At 39.6% G+C, this 27,925-nt stretch overlaps 3 protein-coding genes across 3 annotated transcripts; 1 reads left to right on the top strand and 2 right to left on the bottom strand.

The window, feature by feature from the left end:
• Positions 1–590: 590 nt before the first annotated feature.
• On the bottom strand, positions 591–5,529 carry irf2bp1 (interferon regulatory factor 2 binding protein 1). The gene is made up of 2 exons (XM_084124846.1): positions 3,436–5,529; positions 591–2,712 (listed from the first exon to the last, which is right to left on the bottom strand). The coding sequence occupies exon 1, from the start codon at positions 5,288–5,290 to the stop codon at positions 3,449–3,451; it is 1,842 nt and encodes a 613-aa protein (XP_083980972.1). The 5' UTR covers positions 5,291–5,529; the 3' UTR covers positions 591–2,712; positions 3,436–3,448.
• A 336-nt stretch (positions 5,530–5,865) lies between these two features.
• Positions 5,866–12,290, bottom strand: slc19a3b (solute carrier family 19 member 3b; the record flags this gene model as incomplete). The annotated part of the gene is made up of 5 exons (XM_084124847.1): positions 5,866–6,653; positions 7,092–7,233; positions 8,479–8,671; positions 10,753–11,506; positions 12,144–12,290. The coding sequence occupies 5 exons, from the start codon at positions 12,288–12,290 to the stop codon at positions 6,462–6,464; spliced, it is 1,428 nt and encodes a 475-aa protein (XP_083980973.1). The 3' UTR covers positions 5,866–6,461.
• Positions 12,291–13,040: 750 nt separating this feature from the next.
• Positions 13,041–27,925, top strand: daw1 (dynein assembly factor with WDR repeat domains 1). Its single transcript, XM_084124698.1, has 13 exons — positions 13,041–13,116; positions 13,242–13,314; positions 16,207–16,351; positions 17,878–17,936; positions 18,023–18,145; positions 18,385–18,484; positions 19,404–19,511; positions 20,091–20,197; positions 20,287–20,389; positions 24,067–24,181; positions 24,957–25,033; positions 25,691–25,853; positions 25,943–27,925. Exons 1-13 carry the CDS (start codon positions 13,077–13,079, stop codon positions 25,975–25,977), a joined length of 1,248 nt encoding a protein of 415 aa, XP_083980824.1. The 5' UTR covers positions 13,041–13,076; the 3' UTR covers positions 25,978–27,925.

The raw sequence follows: 27,925 nt of genomic DNA, 5'->3' as shown, positions 1-27,925 counted from the left end.
TAATAAAACTGATGCGTCATAAAATGATCCTATAGTAGGCTACTTATTATTTTTTTGTAAGGACAATGGTTTGCCAATCATTTTGCTGAGGCTGCATATTCTATTCGATTCTGTTCTATAGAAAAGTATATCTGTAGAATTACACAGAACGTTATTTTAGGTTTTACACGTTGCAAAATGCATGAACAAGTTAGAAATGTTATTGTTTTAAAACTTAAACCAATGTCCTTATTGTGTTTATTTTTTATTTTTTTATTTTTTATAAATCCTAGTTTATACAGACTTTATAAACAGTGTCCAGTCCCATGAGGTGTAATGTCACTTACTGGACACTAAATAGGCTACTTTTTGTTTCACATTTCATTCCACCGCTTATCAACTGAATCAAGTGTTTACTAAACAACCCGATCGTTCTCGTTCTGTCGCAGTGTGTTTGGGAGAACACCTCCATCTGCTGGACAGAGGGAAACATTACAGCAAAGAGGGACCATGACAAAACCTCGAGACTTTCAGTGTTCATTTAGAATCATTGAGATCCTATTATAGTTTTATTTTTATATTTTACGTTTTAATTAGCCATTATTTAACCATTATTTTTTTTTATATTTAATATGGTCAAACATAAGCATTTATTTCAAGTAAGAACAATGTTGTTCACACTTTAGACAATTGACAATTACCTGTATATTTCAGTGGGCCAGAGGTTTGATAACATTCAAAGTAACCTGGTTTAGCAGCCAACTAAAACATCATGTATGTCCGTAAATACTGTAAATAGATCTGTGATGTTTATAATCATGTCCTTTCCCCACACAAACACCGCAGATAAGCAGACTGTAAGAATGAACACATGTTCCAACCTTGAACAGTTTCTGAATCTCCAGTATAAAAACAACCCACACAATCACACTTTCATAGCGATCGATTCAAAGTCCACCTTTTACTGGGTCACACCGTTTCCACACCATGCTGTGGAGTTTCCCAAGTTTACTATGCTGTAAAAAATGATTTGCCAGCTAACCTAAAACTGTAATTTAAGTAAAAAAAAAAAAAAAATGATTACCGAAAAACCTGACAACATTGGGTTACATCAGTGGAAGTCATTTGAAGGGTTAAATCAGCTCACTTTCAGTCTAGAATAAAGAAGCTCAAGCTAAACAATGTTCATGACAAAAACCATTTAGCTATAATCTCACTGCAAGACATATTCAGATGTTTAAAAACAACTATGAACTATATTGAAGTGCACCACCCATTTAAAAAAATTGTGTATGTTGAATAGCATAAACACTGTAATCTCCAACCAAATTTCAGGGTCAGCGCTTAGCATTATCTGCAGACTTCTGCCAAAACTTGCATCACTAAAAAACAAAACAAAAAAACAACAGTCTCTGAGAGTTTGTGAAAAGTCAATCTTTTAATTTAAATACAATTTAAGCTGTAACATAAAAGCCGATTAAACAGAGGTCTTACAGAACAGTACTTTGTGCATTTATATATTTCGTCATATATTTTTCAAATGTCAAAAAACAAGACTGAAGATTTGTCAAAACAATATGTAGAACCGAACCAACACGGGCCTAAAAAGAGTCCAAAATATGTTTGGGTTTGTCACCGTTTATTGGACTACCTGTCTAATATACGCCAGCTCTTCCAAATCTTTCATCACTTACATTAACACAATTGTCATAAAGTATGTCTTTTACATGTAAAAACGAAAAGAAAAAACACGTACTTATATAAAAAAACAGAAAAAAAAAACAAAAACAGTGGCTCTGTTGTCCTAATTATTAAACTAGTCATCGCCTCCAAGGGTTTAAAAGCCAATGGGTTACAATAGAAAATATAGCGATCTGCTTACTCGTAATAAAAATCTATCGTGTGTCTACCCATAAAGGGTTCAATAGAAGTTCCCAATGTAAAACATTCCCCATATCCGTCCGTGTAATCTGACGAAAGCCACAAAAATATGTTATAGCATCATATGATACGACAATATTCAGCATGTCTATCTTTGGTTTTCTATTCATTCAAAGACTTAGTGGTACATAAAGCAACATAGTATCAAATCTAGAGATTGCACATCTATAACCATCGAAAGGGATAATTCTGGTAACAATCTACACGGAGTAAAAAACATAAAGATATCTATTATACATTTATTATACGTATCAAGAAGCGATCTGAAGGAAGGGCTTTTAGCACTTAGTAATATTCCTGGACTATTGAACAGTTTTCTGCAGCATATACAACAGCGAACGCAAGAGTGGGCCTGAAGTCGGTGCAGTTCTGTGATTGTGAAGGAAGTCGCTTCCCGCTGTACAATCTGCATCTGTCAGGTGGTTTGTAGCACATTCTGGGAAATCACTGTTCACCCCACTGGATATCTGTGAAATGTGTTTCTTCTCGTAGTAAATACCACACGGTATACGTGGACCTGGACTGGAAGTTCTTGAATTGACAGGGGCCGATAAATCTAAGAGTCTGAAATAAGTGCTGGAGGGTTTAATACATGGGCAAAATGGCTGTGTTCTCCTCGGCCTCGGCCGAAAGAGAGACGGTGAAGGGAAGGAAACGGAGGAGGGCAAGAGGGGTAGACGGAGGAAGAGGATCTGCACACCGGCAGTCGTCTCTCCAGAGCTGTGGGCCACTCGATCACAGCCGCCATCTTCAGGGCTCAGGATCGCAGCTCCCTCAGAGTGAGCTTTGCTTCTGTTGGGGAGGCATTCATATATACATGTTAACGTATACATTTCACATTGTTTATATTGTAGATGATATACACATGCACTCAGAAGTTTGGGGATGGTGAAATCAAAAATACAGGAAAAACACTAATATTACTGTCAAATATAGTGTAAAATGTAATTTATTCCTGTGATGCAAAGCTGGATGTCACATGATCCTTCATTCTAATATGCTGATTTGCTGCTCAAGACACAGTTATTATTATTATTATCAAAACAGCTTAATATTTTTGTGGAAACCTTTTTTCAGGATTCTTTGATGAATAGAAAGTTTACACTGAAATAGAAATCTTTTGCAACATTAGAAATGCTGGTAACACTTTACAATAAGGTTCATTAGTTAACTACATTAGTTAACATTAACTAATAATGAACTGCACTTATACAGCATTTGTTCATCTTTGTTAATGTTAATTTCAACATTTACTAATACTTTATTAAAATCTTGTTAACATTAGTTAATGCACTGTGAACTAACATGAACAAACAATGAACAGCTTTATTTGTATTAACTAACATTAACAAAGTTGAACAAAAACAGTAGTAAATGTATTGCTCATTGTTAGTTCATGTTAGTTAATACATTTACTAATGTTTAATAAAGGAACCTTATTGTAAAGTGTTACCGAAATGTTTTAACTGTCACTTTTGACAATGTTTAGTAACATTATTATGCACGTTATCTGACCTGCTTCTGGCCGTTATGGGTCTCTTTCCTTCTTCACCTTCACGTCTCCTGCCAGGATGGTGGAGATCTCGCCTTGCATGAAGGCCCAGGGCACGTTGGAGCCCACGAGGGGGCACTTCTCCCCGCTGGGGCAGTACACCTCGCTCCCCGAGCCCTGTCTGCGGATGAAGTCTCGGGTGCAAGGGAAGCAGAACTTGTGCCCGGGCACCGATGGACACTGGACGAAGTGTGTGTCCTCCAGGCGCTCGTGGCAGATGGTACAGCAGAGAGGGGCTCCTCCTCCTCCGGCTCCTCCTGAGCCTTCAGCTCCCATAACGGCGCTCTGGTCCGCGAGGGGGACGGTGACGGTCGTGGTCGGCCCTCCTGAGCTACTGCCAGCCGACGGTTCCCCGTTGCGTGACGCTAGCCGCCGCTGACCGCCGGCGGGCGAAGGACTGGTGCTGTTCTGCCGGACCGCGTTCGCGGAGTGGCTTCCGCTGCCGCCCGGAGCATCTTTCGGGACGGCAGTGCCAACGTTGTCGGCCACACTCATGAGAGCAGTGATGGGCGAAGGGTCGCTACTGTGGGTCTCTGGAGGCTGTCCTGCGCTGGCTAGCGATGTAGCGGGCATGTGGCCGGGGATGCCAGGGTACACGAGGGACCAGTGCTGGCGGATTTCCTCTGAGGTCATCCTCTCGGTGGCTTCCGGCTCGGGCGAGGCTTTGCGTCGGCGTACTCTCGGCTGCGTGGGACGGCTGATGTGGCAGAGCGCGGTGGGCAACATGGAGCAGCTGGCGTCCAGGTACGACTGCGGGAGGGCGTCCGGGGCCGGCGCGTCTTTGAACGCTCGCACCGCGTCGCTGAAGAGCTCTGACAGGAGACGCCAGTCGCCGGTGCCGTGCCTTTTCTCATACTCCACGTACTTGTAGCCCGAGTTAATGACCTTGCCAGTGTCTTTCTGAGAGTCGTGGAACATCTGCTTGACTAGCGCCAACACGCTGGAGAACACGTTACCGGACCCGCACGGGTACTCGACGAAAACCTTCAGCTCAAACTCGACCATCAGCTTGGCGTCGAACGCGAACACCCTACCCACCAGGCCGTGGTCCTTCTTAAAGCGGACATTGAACGGGGTGCAGCTAGAGAGGGTGTGCAGGGCGTCGCGCATGTGTTTGGGGCGTCCCGGCCATTCGTCCGTGCGGTTCCTCACGCTTTCGGAGAGCTCGGCGAGGGCTTCGGCGTTCCTCTGCTTCTCCTTGATCTCCCTTTCAAACTCAGGGCTCATGAAAGACGCCACACCCACGTTCATCCCCATGCCCAGAGCCTGTCTTTTACTGATCTCGTTCAACATGGGAGCAGAAATGGTCAAGGGGGCGCCACCGGCTCGGGCATTCAGACCAGGCATGGCGGTCAGCAGACCGTGAGGGGCTCCGACAAGCCCCTGCGCCATTAAACTGGGTGGCACAGCCCCCACCAAAGTCCTCCTGGCAGTAGGACTCTGCCTACTAACCTCAGGCGGACCACCATCCTCCAATCTAGGCAGCCCGTTGGGCAGCCTGCCGGACCCATACTCTCCCCTTCCCCGCTCATATCGCTCGGAGGGCGGTCTACCGGCCTCCATTGGACCCTCCTTACCAGCGGGACCGTGTTTACCGGCGGGCTGCGGACCCGGAGATCTGCCGTCCTGCATCACGTGTGTTCGCTTGAGCTGCCGCGCCGTGTCGATGAGCAACTCGATTCTGTCCGCGCCCTCGTAGTTCACACAGCCTCTGCACACGGCCTCGCTGAAGTCCCAAATCATGGCCCAGGGCATCTTTGGCAGGTCGCAAAGGTAGCACCATTGCCGCCTGGAAGATGCCTGCGAGGAAGAGGACATATTTGATAGGCCCTCGCGATCTTGCGTTCTCAAATCCACCCTGAATCTCTTTCACAGCCAACCTCCGAGCGTCTGCGGTCGACGGTTTCCTCGTTACGGACGACTATATACAACTGCGTCGGATTTTGTGTCATTCAGAATCGAGGTGTTTGATGTTTCTGCCAAGTCGCCTGGGCCGCAGAGTTTCTCCTGGAAGACGTTCCGAAAGTTACGCAACTCTGAGCTGTTGAATTCTGGGAAGTGTAGTTTTGTGCAGCTGGACGCGCGCTTCACTCGGTAGTGCTTTTGCCTGAAGGAACCCCTTTATTTTTTTAAATAAAGCCCTCAGATAGTTATGGAATAGAGGCATCAGTCATCACATCATCTTTTTATTGTTAGGCTCACTTTATATGTAAAATAATTAATTTAATTATATTTATTGCGGAAAAATAATTTGTATGTAATTATTGTATCATTATTTTCTCGCCTTTTTTATTTATTTAAAATATATTTTATATAATTTATTTGATTAGATTTATCTCGAACTATAATGACATATTGTATAGTTCGTTTTTTGGGGGGTTATGAAAACATAATTGTAATGAGCATTGCTTAGTCAAATAAAACTTAACCACTCTAGCAATATGGATAAATGTGAATAATTGCAATATGTTCTTGCAAAAAAAGGTTATTCGACTGCAATTCCCAGTTTACAAATGGTTAACGTCACGTCCGCTATTCCCAACGACGTGTTTCAAAAACTTCCGGTGTTATATTACAGAAATGACGTTCCATGTTACTGTTGTGAGCGCTGATCTTCTGTTGTTTACTGGTTTAACTATGATATATAAACTTTTGATTTCTAAAGCTATTTCTAATGTTTGAAACGCCTTTTTTTAATTTTTAGCATGAAAGTCGTCTAAACAAGCTTATTTTACTTGAGTTTGGTTAATATTTGCTGAGCGCAAACTGTAATCACTTTTTTGTTTTTTCAAATTATAAACAGGAAATGACAGAACAGTCTATGCAAATATACTGGTTGAATAAATAATTATACATATTATACAATACACAATATCCTCTCCAGGATAATAACAACATTAAAAGAAAAGCAAAAAAACCAACAAAAAAAAACAGTGTTTTTGTGATTTTTTATTTATTTATATTTTTTGCCTTCTTTTTGTGTGTGAAGTTATAGTGCTGAATGTTCATTTTGTGTTGTCTGTGGATCAAGATCCTTAGATTTCTCCTCCAGAATGGCAGAAGGCGGCCGGCTTGTGTTTGTTTCTGCTGCAGATTTACAGTAATGCTTACACACTGTGTACAAGCCTTGCATGAGGAAGAGCACAGAGATGGTGCTGTAGTAACCTCCATATACAAGAAACTGTAAAAGAAGGGCCAAAATGCAGGTTTATCCAAACATTCATTTCAAACCATGCATGGTTATTCTTTTACTCTCATGATTTTTTGTTAATGTTAACCCTATAAATCCTACTGTTTTCATATTTTATACAATATTTTCTAAGGCCTCTGAATGATCAGCTGTGCTGAAAAACCTGTTGCACACAATCTACTACATGCCTTCTGTCGTCTGATTGATATTTTATACTTTTAAAAAAATGTTTTTTTTTTTTTTTTTTTAGAAAAATCATGTTAAAATGTGAGTATCAAATATGAAACATCAGGGTTTTATTTTTTTTATAATGTCTACAGGTTCAATAAACTGTTTGTTTTCAAGGGGGAAACAAATCTGACTATTATTTCTTATGTTAGGCTTTACAGGGTTGAATTTCACTAAAAGTTCCATGTAGTGAGAGCTTACCTGTGTTGTAATGTCCAGTCCCAGGGCTGAATTGTCCACCACAATAGCAGTAAGTATAGTTTGAAGTGTAAGAGCAACAAAAGTGTTAATGCCAAAAGTTAAAGCATAACATTCCATAGAGAGGTTAAGTGCGATCTGAAACCTTCCAGCAAAAAGGGGGAAAAGAGAAGGACGTACAAGTTAGTCAAGGAGAAAACAAACCAACTTTAGTTCAGTTGCTGCCTTAAATTTTTATTTTTTTATTATAATCAACTTGGCTGTATAAGCAATTTCAACTTATAACAAATTATATTAAACTGACTTATAGTATAGTAACTGGCTTAACTTATTTTGATGAGTTAAAGTATAATGTAAAAACATGTTGTCAAGACGTGTGTTTTAATTATATATTATATATTTTTTTTAATTAGTTAAATTTTATATACAGTACAGGCCAAAAGTTTGGAAACATTAAGATTTTTTTATATTTTTGAAAGAAGTCTCTAATGCTTATCAAGGCTGCGTTTATTTGATCAAAAATACAGAAAAAAACAGTAATATTATTACAACTTAAAATAATAGTTTTCTATTCTATAGCCTACTTTAAAAAATAATTTATTCCTGTGACGCAAAGCTGAATTTTCAGGATCATTACTCCAGTCTTCAGTGTCACATGTGACATCCAGTCTATCATATGATCCTTTAGAAATCATTCTACTATTCTGATTTATTATGAGTGTTGGAAACAGTTCTGCTGCCTAATATATTTGATGAATAAAAGGTTAAAAAGAACTGCATTTATTCAAAATAAAATAAAAATATTTTCTAATAATATAAATCTTCTTTACTATCACTTTTTATCAATTTAACACATCCTTGCTGAATAAAAGTATTGATTTATTTTAAAAAAAAGACAGAAAAAAAATTACTGACCCCAAATTACTGACCAGTAGTGTATATTGTTGTTACAAAAGATTTCTATTTTTAAAAAAATTGCTTCTTTTTATTTATTTTTATTTTAATTTTTTTTACTTTTTATTCATCAAAGTATCCTAAAAAAGTATCACAGGTTATGAAAAAATATTAAGCAGCAGATAGACTTGAGTAATGATCCTGAAAATTCAGCTTTGCATCAGAAATAAATGATAGTTTAAAGTATAATAAATTGAAAACCAATTATTTTAAATTGTAATAATATATCACAATATTACATTTCTTTCTGTATTTTTGATCAAATAAATGCAGGCTTGATGAGCAGAAGAAACTTCTTTCATAACATTAAAAATAGTGATGTTTCCAAACTTTTGGCCTGTATTGTTATATAAATATAAATTAAACATTAAAATATATAATATAATTAAAACATACATAATATATATATACACTTATTGTGTAATGACTAACTCACATTGTGATTGTGATGAGGAACATGTATGACGCTTTGAAGACGGCGTAGCCTGCGTAACACAGCCAGATATTGTTAGTGAAGCCCATGAGAAAGACACAGCCCGCCCCGATGGCAGAGAAACCCCCCAGAGAGAGCTCGCCCCACACACCCCACTGGACTCGGATGTAACCCACAGAGAACGCTGCGGCTGCACCTGAAAGCAACAGTCACAACATCACTCACAATAATGCCAAATCTGGGAACAAAGAAGAGGCACAACAGAAGACGACAATTAAATCGGAGAAATGCATTTAGACTCATTTTTATTCTGTATGGTGCTCAGTACAAATTTCTGTTGCCTTTGTTTGAATGTTCTTGTCAAGACATCAAAACTGGGAGACATTCTTTTCTGCTGCAATTAAAGTGACTAAACCCCTACTGTTGTAATTGCTTAAATTATCTTCCCCACACAAACTGGGCTGCTGAATTCCTATGCAATCTGCATAACAATTACGCGTTAGAAGGCTTCTGCTCAACGCATGATGATTCGACGTATGGTTTGCGGATAAATCAGGATTGGTTTGGTTTGCCATGCATGGTTTCCCAATAGGGGTTCACACATATGAGAGAACTGCAGGGGGTTCATGAGTGGATGAAAAGCTAATATTTCTATCTAATGTAAAAATTAATATATATATATAAATGTAGCTGCAGAATAAATTGACATAAAACGAATATTTTAATAGCATGTGCAATTATCAAATCAAAGGCTGTGATTTAAAGTTAGGGTGTAGGCAATGTTTTTAATAAACACTTTTTGTTATACTGGTTGAAACTCTAGTCACATCCTGATAGCAATCAAAAATCGAAGTGGTCTAAATATTAAACAATCCACATATATCTTCTGTGGAAGTCTCAGGACCAAAAAATGTTTGTCCAATTAATGCGTTTGGTCCGAATGCAATTATGCGCCGTAATTCCGAGATGACAACCCGTGACGTTCTACCCGGAGCCGTTCACGTCCTCAGACTCGGATTTATGCATTTCTATGTCAACACTATCAATGCTGAAATGAATCTGCAGCAGTCAGGTGGTGCAAGTCAGCGCTCTGTAAGTTGTTTATGTTCATTATTATTGTAATGTTATGTGCTTTGAGACATGAGGTAATTTAACGCCGTCCCTCGTGATGCTTTGCAGACTCTGCTGTGAGAGATCATGTGGTTTGGAGGAGGCGTGGCTTTGGAGAAACTCTGAAGGGAGGGTGGGATCTCATGCTTTCAAAGCTAGCTTGCTATTGCTAGCCTCTCTGAAATTGCCTATACCCTACCTTTAATTAAATAAGCATATATCTGTTGTGCTGCGTGTTTCAGAGTGAAGAGCAGCAGTATGTTACACGTGTGCACTTTACAGTGTTTTGTGTACTAGGTTCACTTTATTTACACTTTGCACAGTTTCCAATTTTTTTGTGGATCGAAGTTTACAGCATTTCACCAGTATTCTGCCAAACTAAAAATGTGAAGATTTGAATGTTTGAAAGCAGATATTTTAATAGCCTACATAAATATTAGTATTGTAATTTGCAGTGTAAAGTAAAATAATTATTAGGTAGATAATTATCAAATATTCAGGAGCATGGTAATTCACAGTTGTAATTGAAATTATTATTCCCCCATTGCAAATCAGGTTTATTGGCAAAATATACAAACTTTCAGCTGTTTGCAATGAACAAATCAAACAAAAGTAATTGAAATAGCTCAACACAACAAATGTTTATATGAATAATTGTCAGACTGCAGGAGTCACTAAAAGTTGCATTTTCAATTGAATTTTTGTAAACTTCTTGAAACATTTGTTGTGTTGTGCTATTTCAATTAGGCCTACTTTTGTTTGATTTGTTCATTGCAAACAGCTAAAAGTCTGTAAAGTTTGCCAATAAACCTGATTTTCAATGGGGGAATAATAATTTCGATTACAACTGTATTTATAACATAATTTTAAAATTAGAGTTAAAACAATATAATAATAATGATCTGTGCAGCCCTATATATAAATACGTAGCCTACTACAAAAGTGGTAAGATATTTTATATCTTATTTGATTGATCAGCATCAGAGAACCATGACCATGCAAATGTGTCACTACATTATTGAAATATTAACTTTAAGTTTGGGAACCTCTGGGCTTGGCATATTCTGATTGTATTCCCTTTAAAGATAATGGCTTTATAACATTTGATAGTGTTTAATGGTAAATACAATCTTTGAGTTCAGAGTCTGATTCCACAAAATGCCTCACCTACAAGTGTGCAGACGGCCTCCACTCCCCCATTATACACAGAGGCGGTGCTGGAGGGCTCAATGTGGTCCCACATCAGCTGGACGTAGTTGAAGACCTGTCCATATCCAGCTGTGGCCAGAGCCCACCAGAGGGACCACTGCACCAGACTTCTGGAGGAGTAGGTTTCTTTCAGACTCTCCCACATTTGTTTTCCGGAAGTTTTAATAATGTTTCCCCAAGCACAGCATCTTCCTCTAGCCTCCTTTTCTATATCCGTTCCTCCAACCTCGTTCAGTGTCTCCGTAGACACATCCACCTTCTTCTTAAAAAACATTCCACTTTGAGGCATTGGCAGGAACAAAGAAACACAGAAAGCCACTGCCATTAGACCCAGAGTAATAGTGTTTATATGGAAGTAGCTTGTGCCAGCTAATGATATTAACAGCTGGCCTAACGTGGCTCCGAAGGTATAGCCGGTCAGCATGGCGCTGCGAACGAAACCCGTGGCTCGTTGGTAGTGTTCAGGAGGTATGACGCTGTAGATATATGAAAAATAGGCCACTTCGGTGGAGGTGACCATTGCAAAGTTGAACTGTAGGTAGGTCAGAGCGGGCAAGCTGTTAGCAAAACACAGAATTATATAATTTATGACAAGAAAAAGTCCTTGAACTACAATTAAAGGTTTGTATCTAAGCAAATCTGTCAGTAGGAAGACTGGGCAGAGCACTGCCAGATATGAGTACGTCCAGATAGGAAACAAGTAGTTTGTTACCTAGATGAGAGGAAAGAAGACAGTTTTTTGGTCATTTGAGTAAATTGCTTAACATACATTATTAAGATAAAACTGATAAGGCATGCACGTGCATGATTAAGACATAGTCATAAGCAGTTAATCATATTATGAACAGTTTTAGCTTAATTTTGAGCTGCTGATATTTTAAATAGATGATTATTGCGATTATTATACCATATGTTATCTGAAAATGGTTTGTGCAAGGAAATCTGTTTTTAAGAGCTCCTATACATCAATCTTATACAAAATCCAATCAATACTAGACAGTCATCCTTTATCATTTCTATTGTACTGGGAGTGTTTGCAATCCTAAATGCTCAGAAAAATTGGAAATTGTGCTGTGTGTGTTTGTTTCTCATTGTTCACTGTAAAAAATCCATGAGAATGTCCTGGTAGAAAATGACCAGTACCTTTTCTGTTAAGTTTACTGACCCTCAACCCTATAGCACAATGCAGTGCATAATTTGAAAGTGAAACGACTGTGATAAATCAATGCGGAGGATTTCTTCATATTAACACAACACTGGCCCCTACTTTACCGTCGATTGTTGCTATATGTCTGAGCCCTTAAACAATCTCTAAGCCAATATAAAAATGTAAACAAATCAATCCTCACCACTTCCTCTGAGATGTTTTTGGGTCCCACTAAGTAAGGTGTAAGGAAAGGCTCTGCCGGTCTGCAGTTGGCAAAGAAACCATAAAGAGAGAGTAAAGCAGTGGGGAAGACCCAGTCTGACCTCTTAATTTTCCTCCAGAAATTCATTATATCTTCCTGTCTATGTGTTCACTGCCACAAGATTATGTCTCTCCTTATAGGTCTAAGAACTGTTGGTTTGTGTTTTTGCTGTGCAGTGTAAAGTAAGCCAAGTCCAGACCCTGAATCCCACGAAAAGATCCCGTACAATGCTGGTAACTGAACATATTTATGATGGAGACTTTGATCTGTGCTTCTACGCCCTATTTGTTAGTGTGTGAACATATGTGTGTGTGTTGACAAAACAAAGCGTTGATGACTTAACATTGTAATCATTTAACCAATATTAATGATTAATCATTGTTATCATTTAACCATAATATCCAATTTAATTCAATATGTTCATTTGTATAGCACATCGCAGAAAAAACATGTTTCAAATAAATAACAATAAAATGAACAACAGGTAGGCTATATTATGACCAGGTTTTAGTAGCTTGGTAAGATTCAGGAAAATTCATAGATTAGGCAATTGAGTCATGTGCAGTGTGTCAATAATTATGTAGGCTAATATTTTCAGTAGCCTATGTCATAATGAGTTGGAAAACGTAAAATGATAAGATTTCTTTTCAACACGATCTCATGAGTAAATGTAATTATTTTATGTGTTTTTTATATCGTATGAATTCGTACAATGCGATTTGTACTGAAACTTTATTTATTTATTTATTTGTATTAATGCTCGGATAACACAGATACAGAAAAGAATCATTACCAGACCTTGCGCATGCGCAGTACGCAGCACATGTGTCTCGTCACCAAAGTAACGGTGTGTTGACAGTCTTCAGTGTCGCGATGAGACTGAAACGGCTACACATACGGTACTACCCACCAGGTAACGTTAATATACACTTTTAAAGTTTTATATTGCATACCATTCCCGTCATGCAGTTTTGTTGAGTACCTGGTTAATTGAAAAGCTCGCATTTAAAAAAGAAATCTTGTTTTGTTGCTGTGCAGGAATATTCCTGGACTATGAGAAAGGGGGAAAGCTAAGGACGAAATCCATCGATCTGTTAAACTTGACTCCAGAGTATGATAATAATACAACTGTTCATTGTTATTTTATGTTAATAATTAAATAATATTAATAGATAAGCCTACAAGTTTTTTTTTGTTTTTGTTGAAATTAACATTAACATTATCTGCGATTAATAAATGCTTTAGAATTACTAATGTACTAATGTAATTACAAATTGAAACCTACCACTGTTTATTATTGTTTATGTTTACTAATATTAACAAAGATGTTTAAATACTCTAACAAACTAACATTAACATGACCTTATTGTAAGTGTTACCAGTATAACGTACTCGGTTACTAATGTAACCTCGGTTCCCTGAGAGATAAGGGAACGAGTATTGTGTAGCTATATGCTATGGGAAAACTCCTTTCTCGAGAATATTGAAGCCTTTATTTTAAAACGCAGTGCAGCTGCACAGCGAGCACAGTGCAGGCTCTCTAAGCGTGCTGATTGGCTGGGCTGCGGCAGCTGCACGAACCTATGGCGAAGCAGAGAGGACGCGCAAACCTATCAGGGCGCTAACTTACCCATCTCACGCATGCTGAAGCGCGCCAAAATGGGCGTGACTGCTGACTATATAAGCGGCCCATTTCGCCATAGGAATCAGGTTGAATTGACTGAAGCTGTGCTATTAGCTGATAACTTCACTCTGACTACCTCCTGGAGCTAAAAAGCCTGAGGCTTATAGTAGAGCTAAGGTCAGAATCCAACAGGGACCGGATGAATCGGGGCCTTCGAAGGAATATATATAGAGGCTTGGGCCTAACAGGGGCCAAGACCTCCTATATAGAAAGGACTCGTGCCTGCAGGGCCGGCACTTCCAAATGTGGACGGCGAAGACCAGCCATCCGCCGCACAAATGTCATCAATTGGTACACCACTGGACCATGCCCATGAAGAGGCCATGCTCGTATGATTTATATATGACGCCACTGCCATGTTGTCCGTCCAGACCAAGACATGATGTCCTGCCAGGTGTGGGAGGAAGGTTTTGAGGGCTAGAAAGACTGCTCTCATTTCGAGGCAGTTGATATGTAGGCGCTTCTCCAAGCTCGGCCAGAGGCCGGAGGCAGGCCTGCCCTTGTACAGAGCCCCCTAACCTAAGTTGGAGGCGTCCGTTGGCTGAGCCGCCATGCATGAGCCAGGACTCGGGGTTTCAGCCAGTGCTAAAGGGGGCGCATACGCAGTAGGCCTAGCTGGAGTACTGACGACGCAGAGGCCATAAGGCCCAGTGCCCTTTGAAACGTTCTGAGGGGCGTGAGGGAGCCCGCTTTGATCGAAGCAGCTAGCTGTTGAATAGAGAGAGCGCGGTCTGGCGTGAGCCAAGCTCTCATCTGAACAGAGTCGATAACTGTTCCCAGGTACGTTATACACTGGCTGGGGGATAGTACACTCTTGTAAAAGTTTATCCTGAGCCTAAGGGGTTCTAGATGGCCGAGGAGCCAGGTTTTGTGAGTCTGTGACTCTGACTCAGTTCAGAATGCGCATTCCCCGCTGTGCATTTCATAAACGTACGGGGTGCCAGAGACAGTCCGAATGGCAGGACTGTGTATTGATAGGCCCGCCCCTCGAAGGTGAATCTCAAAAATGGCCTGTGATGGGGTTTTTTTTGGATGTTAAAGTAAGCATCTTTCAGATCCACTGAGAAAAACCAATCCCTTGGGCGAATTTGCACGAGGATTTGTTTGGTTGTCAGCATCCTGAACGGCCGTTCCATGAGGGCCTTGTTCAGGTGTCTGAGATCTAAAATAGGTCTGAGGCCGCCATCCTTTTTCAAGCAAAGCGTCTCAACTGAAAAAAATGCTGCGCTCGTGTGCTGCCAAAACGCTCTGAAGCGCCCATAGCTAGGCGTTTTCAGCAGAGCGCCTAGCATTTTCAGCTGACCGAAAGGTTGGTGGTTCAATCCCCGGTTCCACCTGACCAAGTGTCGAGGTGTCCATGAGCAAGACACCTAACCCCAGCTGCTCCCGACGAGCTGGATGGCGCCTTGCATGGCTGACACCGCCGTCGGTGTATGAATGAGTGAGTGAATGGGTGAATGTGAGGCTATGTAAAGCGCTTTGGTGGCCATAGGTCTGTGAAAGCGCTATATAAATGCAGTCCATTTACCATTTACCATTTAAAAACGCTTTGGTGGACACACAGCCTTATGGCGCTTTTCCACTGCATGGTACGGTACGGCTCGGTTCGGTTCGGTACGGCTCACTTTTGGCGCATTTCCACTGCATGGTACGGTACGGTACGGCTCGCTTCGGCTCGCTTTAAATGGTACCACCTCTGTTGAGGTTCCAAGCGTACCGTACCGATACTAAAATGTGACGTGAAAACACTGCAGATCACTGATTGGTCAGACAGAATCATCACTACCAGCGTCATTGTATTTACGACACGAGACACTAAACCTTCTAGATTTAAATAGCCAGTAGACAACAGCCAGCGCTGTAGCGCCTGTTTTAAAAGTATTTGCTTAAAAAAAAAAAAAAAAGAGTATAAACTTAAAAAAAAGAAATGGCTGAATCGTGGTCAGTGGACGAGGTGCAGACGTTCCTCTCGTTGGTTGCCGAGGAGTGGATGGGGAAACACGGAATGAAAAAATCGCATTTAATATGATGATATCATGGCAGTAGAGACGGCAACTATAACGATCAGTCCCACCCACTTTGAAGCGGTACTAACTGCAGTGGAAAAGCAACCGAACCGAACCGTACCGAGCCGAACCGAGCCGTACCATGCAGTGGAAAAGCGCCATTAGACAGCCTGCACTGCTTTTTAAAATAAAGGCTTCAATATTCTTGAGAAAAGGAGTTTTCCCATAGCGTATAGCTACACAATACGAGTGAAGTGTTCTCGAAAGGGAACTGACTTTATGTGCTAAAGGAGTGTGTATTTTCCTCCTGTAGGACTGATGTGAATGAGCTGCTGTCAGACATTCGAGCAGCAGAGCCTCTCATCACCTCATCCTGTGTTGAGCAGGTGAAAGTCCTGATCTGCAAACTACAGGAGAAAGTCGGCCAAAAGGATGAACGCAAGTTCTACCTTTTCAGGGTACTAATAAATACTGACCAGTCATGCTTAAACATATTTAGGCCATGCATATTCGATCTACTTTAGATATTGTGATTCCAGGCCTCAGCTTTGAGATGCAGGGTGGGCCGAGGGATATTCCTGGTGGGCCGGAGGTGTTAGATTTTACTATTTTATTTCTCTGACAAAAGGGGCAGGTTTTGAAAGGGACTATTAATAACACTGCTATTACTTTTTTGGTTAGACTTTATTTTAGTGTAATTATAAATTTAAGTACTGAGTAGAATTAATTAACTACATGTACTTACTATAGGGTTAGGGAAGGATGAGGGTTTGGTTTAGTGTTAGTTGCATGTATTCATGCCTAATTTATAGTTATTACCAAGGACACTGCAAAATAAAGTGTTATCCTATTTTTAGAAGCACAAATTATTAATTTTATGCTTCTGTTTAGCTTCCTGCTCGTTTTAGAAAATGGTGATTCATTTTTCTTTAATTAATTACTCACCCTCATGTCATTCCAAACCCGTAAGACTTTCGTTCATCTTCAGAACACAAATGAAGATCTTTTTGATGAAATCTAAATCTGAATTTGGGCTTTTATTTACATATAAATATTCAAAATAAACATATAAACTTCTGTTTTTGTTCACTGATCAATGTTTATGTGAATAAAAGTCTAAATTCAATCTGTTCATCATATAAAGCGATCGTGTCTCTTCAGAGAATTTGGACTAAACCGCTCAATTCATATGGATTAGTTTTATGATCTCTTTATGAAGGAACAGAAAGCTCTAAGATTTCATCAAAATGATCTTCATTTGTGTTCCGAAGATGAATGAAAGTCTTACGGGTTTGGAACGACATGAGGGTGAGTAATTAATGACAGGATTTTCATTTTTTGGTGAACTAACCCTTTAATCTTCAAAATTATTCTCACATGTCAACTATTACTATTATCAATTTATGGAATATTAAGTTCTTTCATATCATTTGGGGAATAAAACGGTTAAAGAACATAATTTTTTTTGTGTGTGTGTGTGTGCAGAATGTAATGAACGAAACGGAGCAAATTCTGTATTATAATTTTAGATGATTTTTCATTAAATTTCATTCCAGTAATTTAACCGGTTATTTAGCGTTATCCAGCTTGTTATCTGATAGCATGAAAACAATTATCAGGATGAAATGATCAGGCTGTTAACAGTTTTCCACCTTGTTTATCTGATTTCATGAATTGAACATCGCACCAAATTTTGTAATAGGTTAGTGTTTGGTGCTGGGCCTTTGGTGCTTTTATTCCATACCACCTCATACCACCATGCCTATACATTTGAATGATTATCTGAAGGCATTTGCTCTGATCAAGACCTCTTATATCGATATTACCCACAAGATGGCAGCAAAGGGAAAACTGCTGTTTTTGTAGATCAAAGGCATAGTAATTATGTTTGGAAATTACACAGTCAAGCTTATATATCTGAAATGAATTAATGTGGTAAAGTGCTTCCCCCCCAAGCATTCGTCTTCTCTGTTTTCGTCTACAGGCACTTCAGGCTCACATTTTGCCCCTGACGAATGTAGCCTTCAATAAATCAGGATCGAGGTGAGTTTATCAGCTGTGCTCACATGCCTGCTCCCCCTCTCTCCCTCTAATTCTGCCTCTCTCCCTCACTTTCCGTCTGTTTGCAGTTTTATAACCGGAAGCTATGACAGGACTTGTAAAATATGGGACACCGCATCCGGAGAGGAGCTGCACACTTTGGAGGGTCACAGGAACGTTGTGTATGCCATCGCCTTCAACAACCCTTATGGGTAACAGCACCGCTGCGTCACATTTGATCATGGCTTACTCTTAATCTCTTTTTTTTCTTCTCTGTGAAATAGAGAATAGCCCTCTCTGTCTCTGCAGGGTTAGGGCACTGCAGGGTAACTGGTGTTGTTTTTACAATGGGACCATTTGTCACTTTGAGTCATAACAGGAGCCTTTTCCCTTTTTTCTCTCTTGCTCTCTATCCCCTTTCTCTCTCGCTTTCTCTTTTTCTCTCTCTCAGAGACAGGGTTGCCACAGGCTCCTTTGACAAGACCTGCAAATTGTGGAGTGCTGAAACGGGGAAGTGTTTCTACACGTTTAGAGGGCACACAGCAGAAATCGTACGTCTGCATTCTCACTTCCCTTTGCCTAAAACCCAACATTGCTGTTTTCCTGCATTCACACTAGTCTCAGCAGTTTGAGGAACAGTTCACCCAAAATTGATCATTCTGTCATCATTTACTCACCCTCGTGTTGTTCCAAACCTGTATGACTTTCTTTCCTCCAGAGATATTTTAACATCAAACCTGGCATGATGTGTCTTTATATATTGCAATGTATGTGAACTTAAAGAAGATTTAAACCATTTCATTATCTGTTTCTCCAACAAAGTCTTTGGAGGAATATAGGAATATAGAGTACAAGTTATATCAGGTATTTTTATGATGCTTTTATGTTTTTTTTGCTGAATGTTAGCAACCAAGCATGTTCCCATTGACTTCCATTGTATTTTTTGTCCATAAAGTGGAAGTCAATGGGAACCAGAACTGTTTGGTGACCCACATTGTTTAAAAAACTCCACAGAAGAAAGAAAGTGGAATGACATAAGAGTGAGTAAATGATGACAGATTTTTATTTATTTTTAAAGTAGGACAGGACACCTAACACAACAACTTTAGGGGGCCTAAAGACAACAGTGTAAATGGAAAGTTATGAGACTAAAGTGGACCAAAATAAGATCTAATCCACTTTCAAGGTCAAATGCAGAGAGCATGTTTATTTTATATATTTTAACTGAACAAATTAAAATTGTTGGTGAAATTGGTCGAGGCCTTTCAACCCATTAGACAACGTATCCGACTATCTAGGGTGATCACCAATTTAAGTATGTTGAACAAACTGTGTGGAGGGGTTTGACCTGGGATGCCAAATGTGGCAGAACCCTGTGTATGTATATTATGCTTTTGGAATTGATCAAACACCATTTGTTCAATAAATCAAAAATACTTTCTCTAATTTTCTGTGTGTGTCAACTATTAGGTGTGCCTGGCCTTTAACCCTCAGAGTACCCTGGTTGCTACGGGCAGCATGGACACCATGGCTAAATTATGGGATGTTAGGAGCGGGGAAGAGGTGTCCACATTGGCTGTACGTATTATCCTCTTGTTTTTCTGTATTGTTCATCTTACAAGTTGCCGCCTATCCTCCTTCATCATTTCCCCCTCATCTGCTTTTCCCCTAAGGGATTTTTAATAATTTCTCTTTAATTCGCAGTGATCTCCAGCGATCAGTGAAAACTCACCCATGCGTATGTTTATTAATTAATTAGTCATCAAATCTTACATCACGAGCATTATGGGATTCTTCAAGCATTCCACATTGTTTAGTCGCACAGCAGCGCAACGTGCACGCGGAGTGCAAACAGATTGGTCACTTGACGCGGTCTGAACCGAAGCTGTGTAGAAACGTGTGGATGGAGGGATGAGACGGAGCGTTTGGAGGTCTTTTCCTCTCCGCAGCACATGGCAGAGCAGTGTGTGTGCGTGTGCTGCGTAATTACCCCTCTTAACTCTCCAATTATTTCTCTATGAATCTAAATTATGAATAGCTCCGTGAGTTCTTACCGATGAATTGGGGAAATTAATATATTTCTTTGCTGAAGTGAAAAAGGGCGCCTTTCTATTCCTCTCTCCACTCACAGCATTTCTCTATTCAACACTTTCTCAGGGTCACTTCGCCGAGATCATCTCTCTCTCCTTCAACACAACGGGCGATCGGTTGGTCACAGGGTCGTTTGACCACACTGCCATTCTGTGGGACGTTCCGTCTGGCAGGTCAGTGTGTACCCCACAGTTAATGTTTAATGCTTTAACTTCTTTTCAGACAGCATAATGGCATTTTTTATTTTGTCTGTCTCTCCCAGGAAAGTTCATGTTCTCACAGGTCACCGTGGAGAGATCAGTTGTGTTCAGTTCAACTGGGACTGTTCCCTCATCGTCACGGCCTCTCTGGATAAAACATGCAAGGTTTCTGTTTCTCTTCACTTTAAGTCTCGTAAAAGAGCCTCTTAAATTAAGTTTTCATTTTTAATTATTTAACCATATTTAGTTTTTCCCTTTCCAATGTTTGACGGTTGCCTCAAAAACAGCTTGATACCAAGATGCTGAATCAAATGAATTTGGTTGTTATTAGCTGGTTTTTATATATTTATGTAGCAAGGTTTCTGACATTGAAAACACAACAAATCTGGAACAAGACGTGTGCCTTTTTGAGTTTTGAGTTCTTAAACGACCACAACTTTTATTTCAAAAGATAAAGGAAAATTCTATTTTTCATGATGTGACCCCTTTTTCTTGCATGTTGCATTCACTTTCATCTGTCTGTGTAACTCTCTCCCTCTGACTGTCTGTCCTAGAAGTGTGACGGCTCTTAATTATTCAGCACAGTCTGATTTTTCTGAAAAACTGTGAGACAAACTCCTCCTTATTTATACACAGTTTTACAGATTTTTAGAGTGTCAGTTAAATTGGTGTGTCTGTAGTTTATGGGAACCTATTGTGCCCCTTTTCAAAGTCTTGCCCCATAACTCGCAGTTATGGTAAGGAGTATGATTTTTCCGAAACACACTCAAAGTGGTTGACCAAATCACAACACACTGGTCCAGCCGACCAATCAGAGCACATTGTGCTTTTCAGGAGGGGCTTCATAGAGACAGGAACTAAACAGAGCGTTACTGACAGACTGGGAAGAGAGGAGCTGCAATAATGTGAAATATGTGAAAATAATGAAGCAAGTAAGTAGAGCTCAAAAACCTTGATTTGTTTTTGGGCTCTACTAGAATAGGTTTTCATGCTTGAATGTTCAAAAAACACATTATTTTCACATATTTTACATTATTGCAGCTCCTCTCTTCCCAGTCTATGAAGCCCCTCCTGAAAAGCACAATGTGCTCTGATTGGTTGGCTGGACCAGTGTGTTGTGATTGGTCAACCGCTTTGAGTGCGTTTCGGAAGAATCATACTCCTTACCATCAGTGTTGGGGAAGTTACTTTTAAAAAGTAGTGTTTGCTCGTTACGCCGCCTTCACACTGGCAGTTGAAATCAGCTCCGTAATACGCAATACGCCCCCAGCGGACGTCGTACTACACCGTTGAAAAGCGTCGGAAGCCAGTAGAACAAAAATGGCGGAGAGATTAACGGTTGATTTTGTCAGTGTCAGAATGTACAATTCTGTATGATCTCTCTGTTGAGAGGGTTAGAGACAGGCTGCTGCGTGGAGGAAAGTTCCCCAGGACGTTGACATGTCAGGTCGGCTAAATGTGATAGTGGTATATAGGGCTTTTAATTGTATCAACTGCCCTAATAACGTTAGAAAATCATGAAAATAAATAAAATGACATGACAACTTATCGTTATAAAATCATTATTTATTTTATTAAAAGTTAAGAATTCAGGTTTGTTTATCAGTACCATAGCAACACTAACTTCAGCTGGAATTGTCGGATAGGAACCGTCCGTAGCCTTTCGCAAGAGTTCAATTTTTTGAACGCATCCGGATGACCAACGGACACGATTTTTTTCGCACCGCACTCGTTCGGACCCGCTTCGGACCCATTTGCATGCGGTCTGCGAATCTCCATAGGAAATGAATGACTTCCGGTCGTTTCGTAGCCGTATCGGAGCTGATTTCAACTGCCAGTGTGAAGGCGGCGTTACTCGTTACTTTTAAAAAAAAGTAATCCGTTACTTTACTTAGTTACCCCCTTTGGAAAGTAACTTTTTACGTTACTCGTTACTTTTACGTTACTTTTATGTTGCTTGACTTTGGGCAGAACCCAATATCTGTTCCTAAATGTGTAGACATAAAGTTATACTATGCAGGACATAACAGGTATTTCTTTTGTGCTCTTTATTATAAAAAAAATAGTATCAATTTCAAAAGAAAAAAGTCCTTCTCATTGGCGCTGCTGTGTGCAGCAACTTCTCTGTTTTTATTCTCAGCCGGCTCTGCATCATGGGGTAAGAGTGCGACACTCCGCGATGAGCAGAGCGCACGCGCCGCTTCTCTCCGCTCCACTCCCCCTATCCACCGAACTTTAAATTTCGGCAACGTCAAGGCAGCCAATAAAGCTTCCCTGCTTTCCAACACCGGTGCGAAACGCGTCTTGATAGCCTATGATATAGAAGACATAAGCTTAGTTTTCAGACATACGACTCACTCTATCAAGGGAGTAGGAGAAAAAGAGATTTTGAGAGAAAAAAAGATATATTTTGTTTAAAAGTACACATTTCAAGCTTTCTATATTTCTCAGGTCTGTGAGGCAAGTAGCTTATCTGAGTTTCGGTTCATTTACAGTATGAGGCGAGAGCTCCAGTTCACGCGCCGGTGCATCCATGTCATGATTATTGCATGCTATATTTACTTCTTATTTATTAATTGGTTGATAAAACATTGATTAAAATTAAGATACAATTAATACAAAACGAAATTCACTTTAAAGAAAGACTTTCTACCAAAACAAACTTAATAAAGTGGTCAAAATCATGTCTGCCCAGTCCATTTGTCTCCCGATATATTGCGCAAAATTATGATCTTACTCATGCTTTTCGCTTTTCATATAATCAACATAGATGAAATCATTTTTTTAATTTTTTAATTTAAACATAAATATGAAACTAAATCATTTTCTTTAATTTACTTCTTATTTATTAAATTCAGGCAATTGGTTGATAAAACAATGATTAAAATTAAGATACAATTAATACAAAACGAAATTCACTTTAAAGAAAGGCTTTCTACAAAAACAATCTTAATAAAGTGGTCAAAATCATGTCTGCCCACTCCATTTGTTTCCTGATATATTGCGCAAAAAATATATTTTATTTTATTTAAACATAAATATGAAACTAAATCGTTTTCTTTAATGACTAGGATACAACACGTATGCTACTATATAACTTTCAGATAGGCTATTACGAATTGGCTTACCTGTACAATTACACCCGGTAGGTCTGCTGTCATCCTTGACAGTCCTTTTGGAGTGCGAGCGTCCTTGACATCAGGGTCTCCACGGTTGGTAGAAGACTACCATAGTAACAGTTCTCAACAGTTCTCTTCTCTCAAGCGTGCAGCTGAGAAGGCAGTGTCGCTGTCAAATTTATCCATGGGAACAGTAACGTTGCGCCGAATTGAAAAATAAATTGTACCAAATTTTCAGTAGTAGCGCGTTACACTACTTTTTACCCGAAAAAGTAGTTACGTAACTGTAACGCGTTACACACAACACTGCTTACCATAACTGCGAGTTTCAACACACTTCTATCTAACTCAACCAGGCCTAGCCCCTTTATTTAGAGTATGCCTTGGGCGGGTTTTCATGCTTACACAGCAACATTACACACTTAAGAAAGATGAACATGTAACAAAGCATAATAGGACCCTTTAAATAATAGCATTGAGATGTCTGCACGTATATGTCGGTGTTAAATTAAGAGAATGTGCAAATTCCATTGACGGGAACTATGGGTGGGACACACACTGCACCCTTCACAGTACTCACACATGATGAGTGAGCAGGGCAAAGCAATGCCCCCTTTCTTATAGAATTCACCCAAACGAATGTACAGTGTGTTTGTGAGGATATTTTGTTCATGTGGTTTTAGTGTGTTATATAACAGGTTCTGTGTGTGTTTGTGTGTGTAGGTGTGGGACACAAACAACGGTCAGTGTTTGGCTACTCTCTTAGGTCATAATGATGAGGTGTTGGATGTGTGTTTTAACTACACTGGTCAATTGATCGCTACGGCCTCTGCTGATGGTGAGACATCTCCATCTCCACACAACACAATCTGATTCAGTCTCACAAAACCCGCCAAGAATATGTGAAACATATATATATGTTACTCTAAAATGAAAAGTAATCAAGTAATGAGAACTACCTTTTCTGGGAATGTGTGTACAAAACATCTTAATGGGCCCTTAATAAGTCTTTATTTTCTTTAGACAAAATATGGGTATTGTGGGGTAAGATGTGTCAGCGAGTAAACTGTGGCACCCTTAATCTAGCAGACCCCATAATTTGTGATATGACCATAATTATAAAAAAAGGCTCATAGTACATACAGGTTAATACAAATTAATGCAGAAATACTATTACCGAAACTGTTAATATTATGAATAATTTTTATAGTTTCACTATATTCAATGGCTTATTTTTCTGTCTGTTTATGAAAACGTTTTTTTACCATTTCTGTTTTTAGGTTAATTTTACAATGTAAATCATTCATGTATTACCATATAATTTAACACGACACATGACACAGTTTACCCCTAAGTTGGGGTAAGTTGTGTCACTGGGCTGCTTTGTTTGAGAAGTTTCCATGGCTGTGTTATAGACGCTTTGTTCTTATTTCAGGTGACAGCAGAAATACTGAAATATAATTAGGAGTATTCATTTTACACTTCTCTTCACCTAGAGGACACCCTGTTGTGTTTACATTCGAGCGTAACGGATTATTAAAGATAATCCGATTGTGTGGGCTGGGCATGTTTTCGTGACATTCACCCATAACTGCTGTGGTGTTTGCGTGCAGGTACGTTGAGAGTGTTCAGCGCTGAAACGTTCCAGAGTTTATGTCAATTAGAGGGTCATAATGGAGAGATATCAAAGGTAAGAAATCACATTCTCTCCATCCTCACCCTGTCACTCGAGCTTCGGACTCAATAATCCTCTTTGCTTTTCTCATATCTCTTCACTCAGTCATTTCTTCATCCGCTAAGGCACCTGTTATTTCCTGTCTAGGTCTCTTCCTGTTTATATCCACCTGTTCTGCCGTCTTGCCTTCATCCCAGCGTCCTGCCTGTCGTTCGTCATCCTCTCAGCATATTCATACGGCCGCTTTCTTTCTTATTGCTCTCTCTTGATCTGTCTGCTCTTCTTTTCTTTGGCCTATCCCAAACGATCTTGCCGTAATATCCGCGCTCCTTTCTTTTCCATCCCCCTCCCGACCGTCATCATCATCACCAGAATATTTCCATTTCCTGTATAAAGGTGATAACTCAAGTACGCACATACACACTTGGTTCTTCAGCGCTATAATAAAACGCCTGTCATATCAACACAGGTCAAATTAAGTTCAGCTGTCTTTCTTTCCGACTGACACTTTCTTCCTTCTCACGTTTTTCTCCTGCACGTTGAAATAGGATGTTCTCACATGCAAAACAAAAAGTAATTGTTCTGATGGAATATGATAAAGAGCTGTCCTGATGCATTATCATAACATAAGGCAGAAATATAATTTGCTTCTTATTTTCTCCCTCTCCGTAGGTGTGTTTTAATCCGCAGGGGAGCCGTGTTTTGACGGCGAGTGTGGATAAGACGGCTCGCGTGTGGTGCGTGAACACAGGAGTGTGTTTGCAGGTGCTTGAGGGACATTCTGATGAGATCTTCTCCTGTGCTTTCAACTATGAGGGAGACACCATCATTACAGGCAATTACACGCACCTGCGTAACACTCGTACATGCACAAAAGTAATCATGCGTCAGTAATTTCAAGCCTTGTTGTCAATCTTTCCACAGGCAGTAAAGACAACACCTGCAGGATCTGGCACTGAGACAGCGGCTGAACGCTGATGTTACAGTATTCTTTTCTTACACCTCTTTGGATTAAGATATTGTGTCATCTTGTCACATTACCATAGTATTTCTATTCACGGAAAACGTAGTATTTGTTGAGGATATTTTTGCTGTTATATTTTCCCTCTCTTAAAGAATATTCTGAGTTAAACTCATTTGTGGTATGCTATTACGGAGCCCCTAAAGGGACATGGTGGTGGAAAATATTTTGGATGGGAGAAAAAAATACTTTTTAAATCGTTTGCGTTCCCTCGCAAAACCTGTTGTGAGCTCGGAGAAACACTTCCTGCTGGTAGTGTTTCAGACAGCTCTGTACGTTAACAATGGAGCGTTTCATAGTGTTCGAACTTGGACTCAAATATAAAGAAATGCGGTCAGTGCTTTAATCAAGGAGTTCAGTCAAGTTGGCGATATATTCACAGATTCGAACTTCACCTCTTTCCAATCATAGTAACGTAGACAACGAGCTACAACCCAATTTTCCTCAAAACAAGCTTTATAATATAAACTGGTCTCTGTAAGCAGGCGGCTGAGAGACAGTCCGAAGGGACCGTCTGCAAAGTGCAAAACCCACATTTTATATTAGGAAAAATATTCAATAACTTCACTGTAACACACTGTACTGCCACCAAATTCAGTTCACACATCACTGCTTTCCTGCTGGTTATACCAAAACATAAAAATGCATAATTTCTATGATTATTTAATATGAAACCAAATCAATAACTTTACACTGTTATTAAAAAAAAAATTCAATAACTTCACTCCGTTATACAGTGTAATGCCATCAAATTCAGTAATCAATTATCATGCAAAAGCTATGGTTGTAACAAGTATGTTAGCTGGGTATCAACACCATTTGTGTTTCTTATTTTGTATGTGCTATTACTTGCCGAACTAAGTGTTTAAGTATGACCAGTAGGAGACCATTGATGTGTAAACTGAATTTGGTGAGGTGCCACTAGTGTGTAACATTGAAGTTAATGACTATTTTTGGGTTTTGCACTTTGCAGACGGTCCCTTCGGACTTGTCTCTCAGCCGCGCTCATAGAGATCCACTTATATTATAAAGCTGGGTTGTAGCTCCTTGTCTGCGTTACTATGATTGAAAATGGGTATTGTTTGTGTTTTAACAACGTTTAGCTCATGAGTTATTGATCCGAGGAGTTCGAATCTGTAAATATATCGCCAACTTCACTGAACTCTGTTAAGCACTGACCGCATTTCTTTATATTTGAGTCCAAGTTCAAACACTATGAAACGCTCCATTGTTAACGTACGGAGCTGTCTGAAACACTACCAGCGGGACATTAAACAGGAAGTGTTTGTCCGAGCTCACAAAAGTTTTGCGAGAGAACACAAAAGATGTAAAAAATATTTTTTGCTCCCATCCCAATTTTTTTCCACCAGCATGTCCCTTTAGGGGCTCCGTATGCTATGGAACCCCATGCGTGGATATATTGTGGCCACAATTAATTTCCTAGTTTTATTTAAATCGGGGTCACAAATTAAGAATTTGTTCCCTCGTTTTACTATATCATGGCCACTTTGTAGTAATGCATTCTCTTGTTGTATAGTTAAATCAAATTCTTAATTCGTGGCCATGATATAGGCCTATATGTTTGTCTGCATGCTGTCATTCTTTATTAACTCATGCCTTTTTGTTAAAAAAAATGCTCACAGAAATGCTCTATGGAGAATCTTTTGCTCTAGACTTTCAGTGTAAGTGCATACTTGTCAACATATTTTTTAATATTAAGTCAGTTATTCAATTTTAAGACTTACTATATTAAATTGAAATCATTTTCTGGTGTATTTAACTTGGAATATCTTCTCTTTAGCATGCAAGTCTGTTTTTGAGTTTGTGTATGTATGGACTTTATTCACAAACGTGTGTCTCTTTTCAAATAAAGACTGTTGACGTCA

This window comes from Abramis brama (assembly GCF_963993115.1).
Source record: "Abramis brama genome assembly, chromosome: 9".
Taxonomy (NCBI): Eukaryota; Metazoa; Chordata; class Actinopteri; order Cypriniformes; family Leuciscidae; genus Abramis; species Abramis brama.
This window is presented reverse-complemented; position numbering and strand designations above follow the sequence as displayed.

What these genes read in the sequence shown, in the direction of transcription:
- irf2bp1 (XM_084124846.1), bottom strand. Translation starts at nt 5,290, where the DNA reads ATGTCCTCTTCCTCGCAGGCATCTTCCAGGCGGCAATGGTGCTACCTT.
- daw1 (XM_084124698.1), top strand. Translation starts at nt 13,077, where the DNA reads ATGAGACTGAAACGGCTACACATACGGTACTACCCACCAG. An exon ending in GCAAGTTCTACCTTTTCAGG is followed by an intron (nt 16,352 to 17,877) that starts GTACTAATAAAT and finishes TTTCGTCTACAG; the next exon opens with GCACTTCAGGCTCACATTTT. An exon ending in GAGGGCACACAGCAGAAATC is followed by an intron (nt 18,485 to 19,403) that starts GTACGTCTGCAT and finishes GTCAACTATTAG; the next exon opens with GTGTGCCTGGCCTTTAACCC.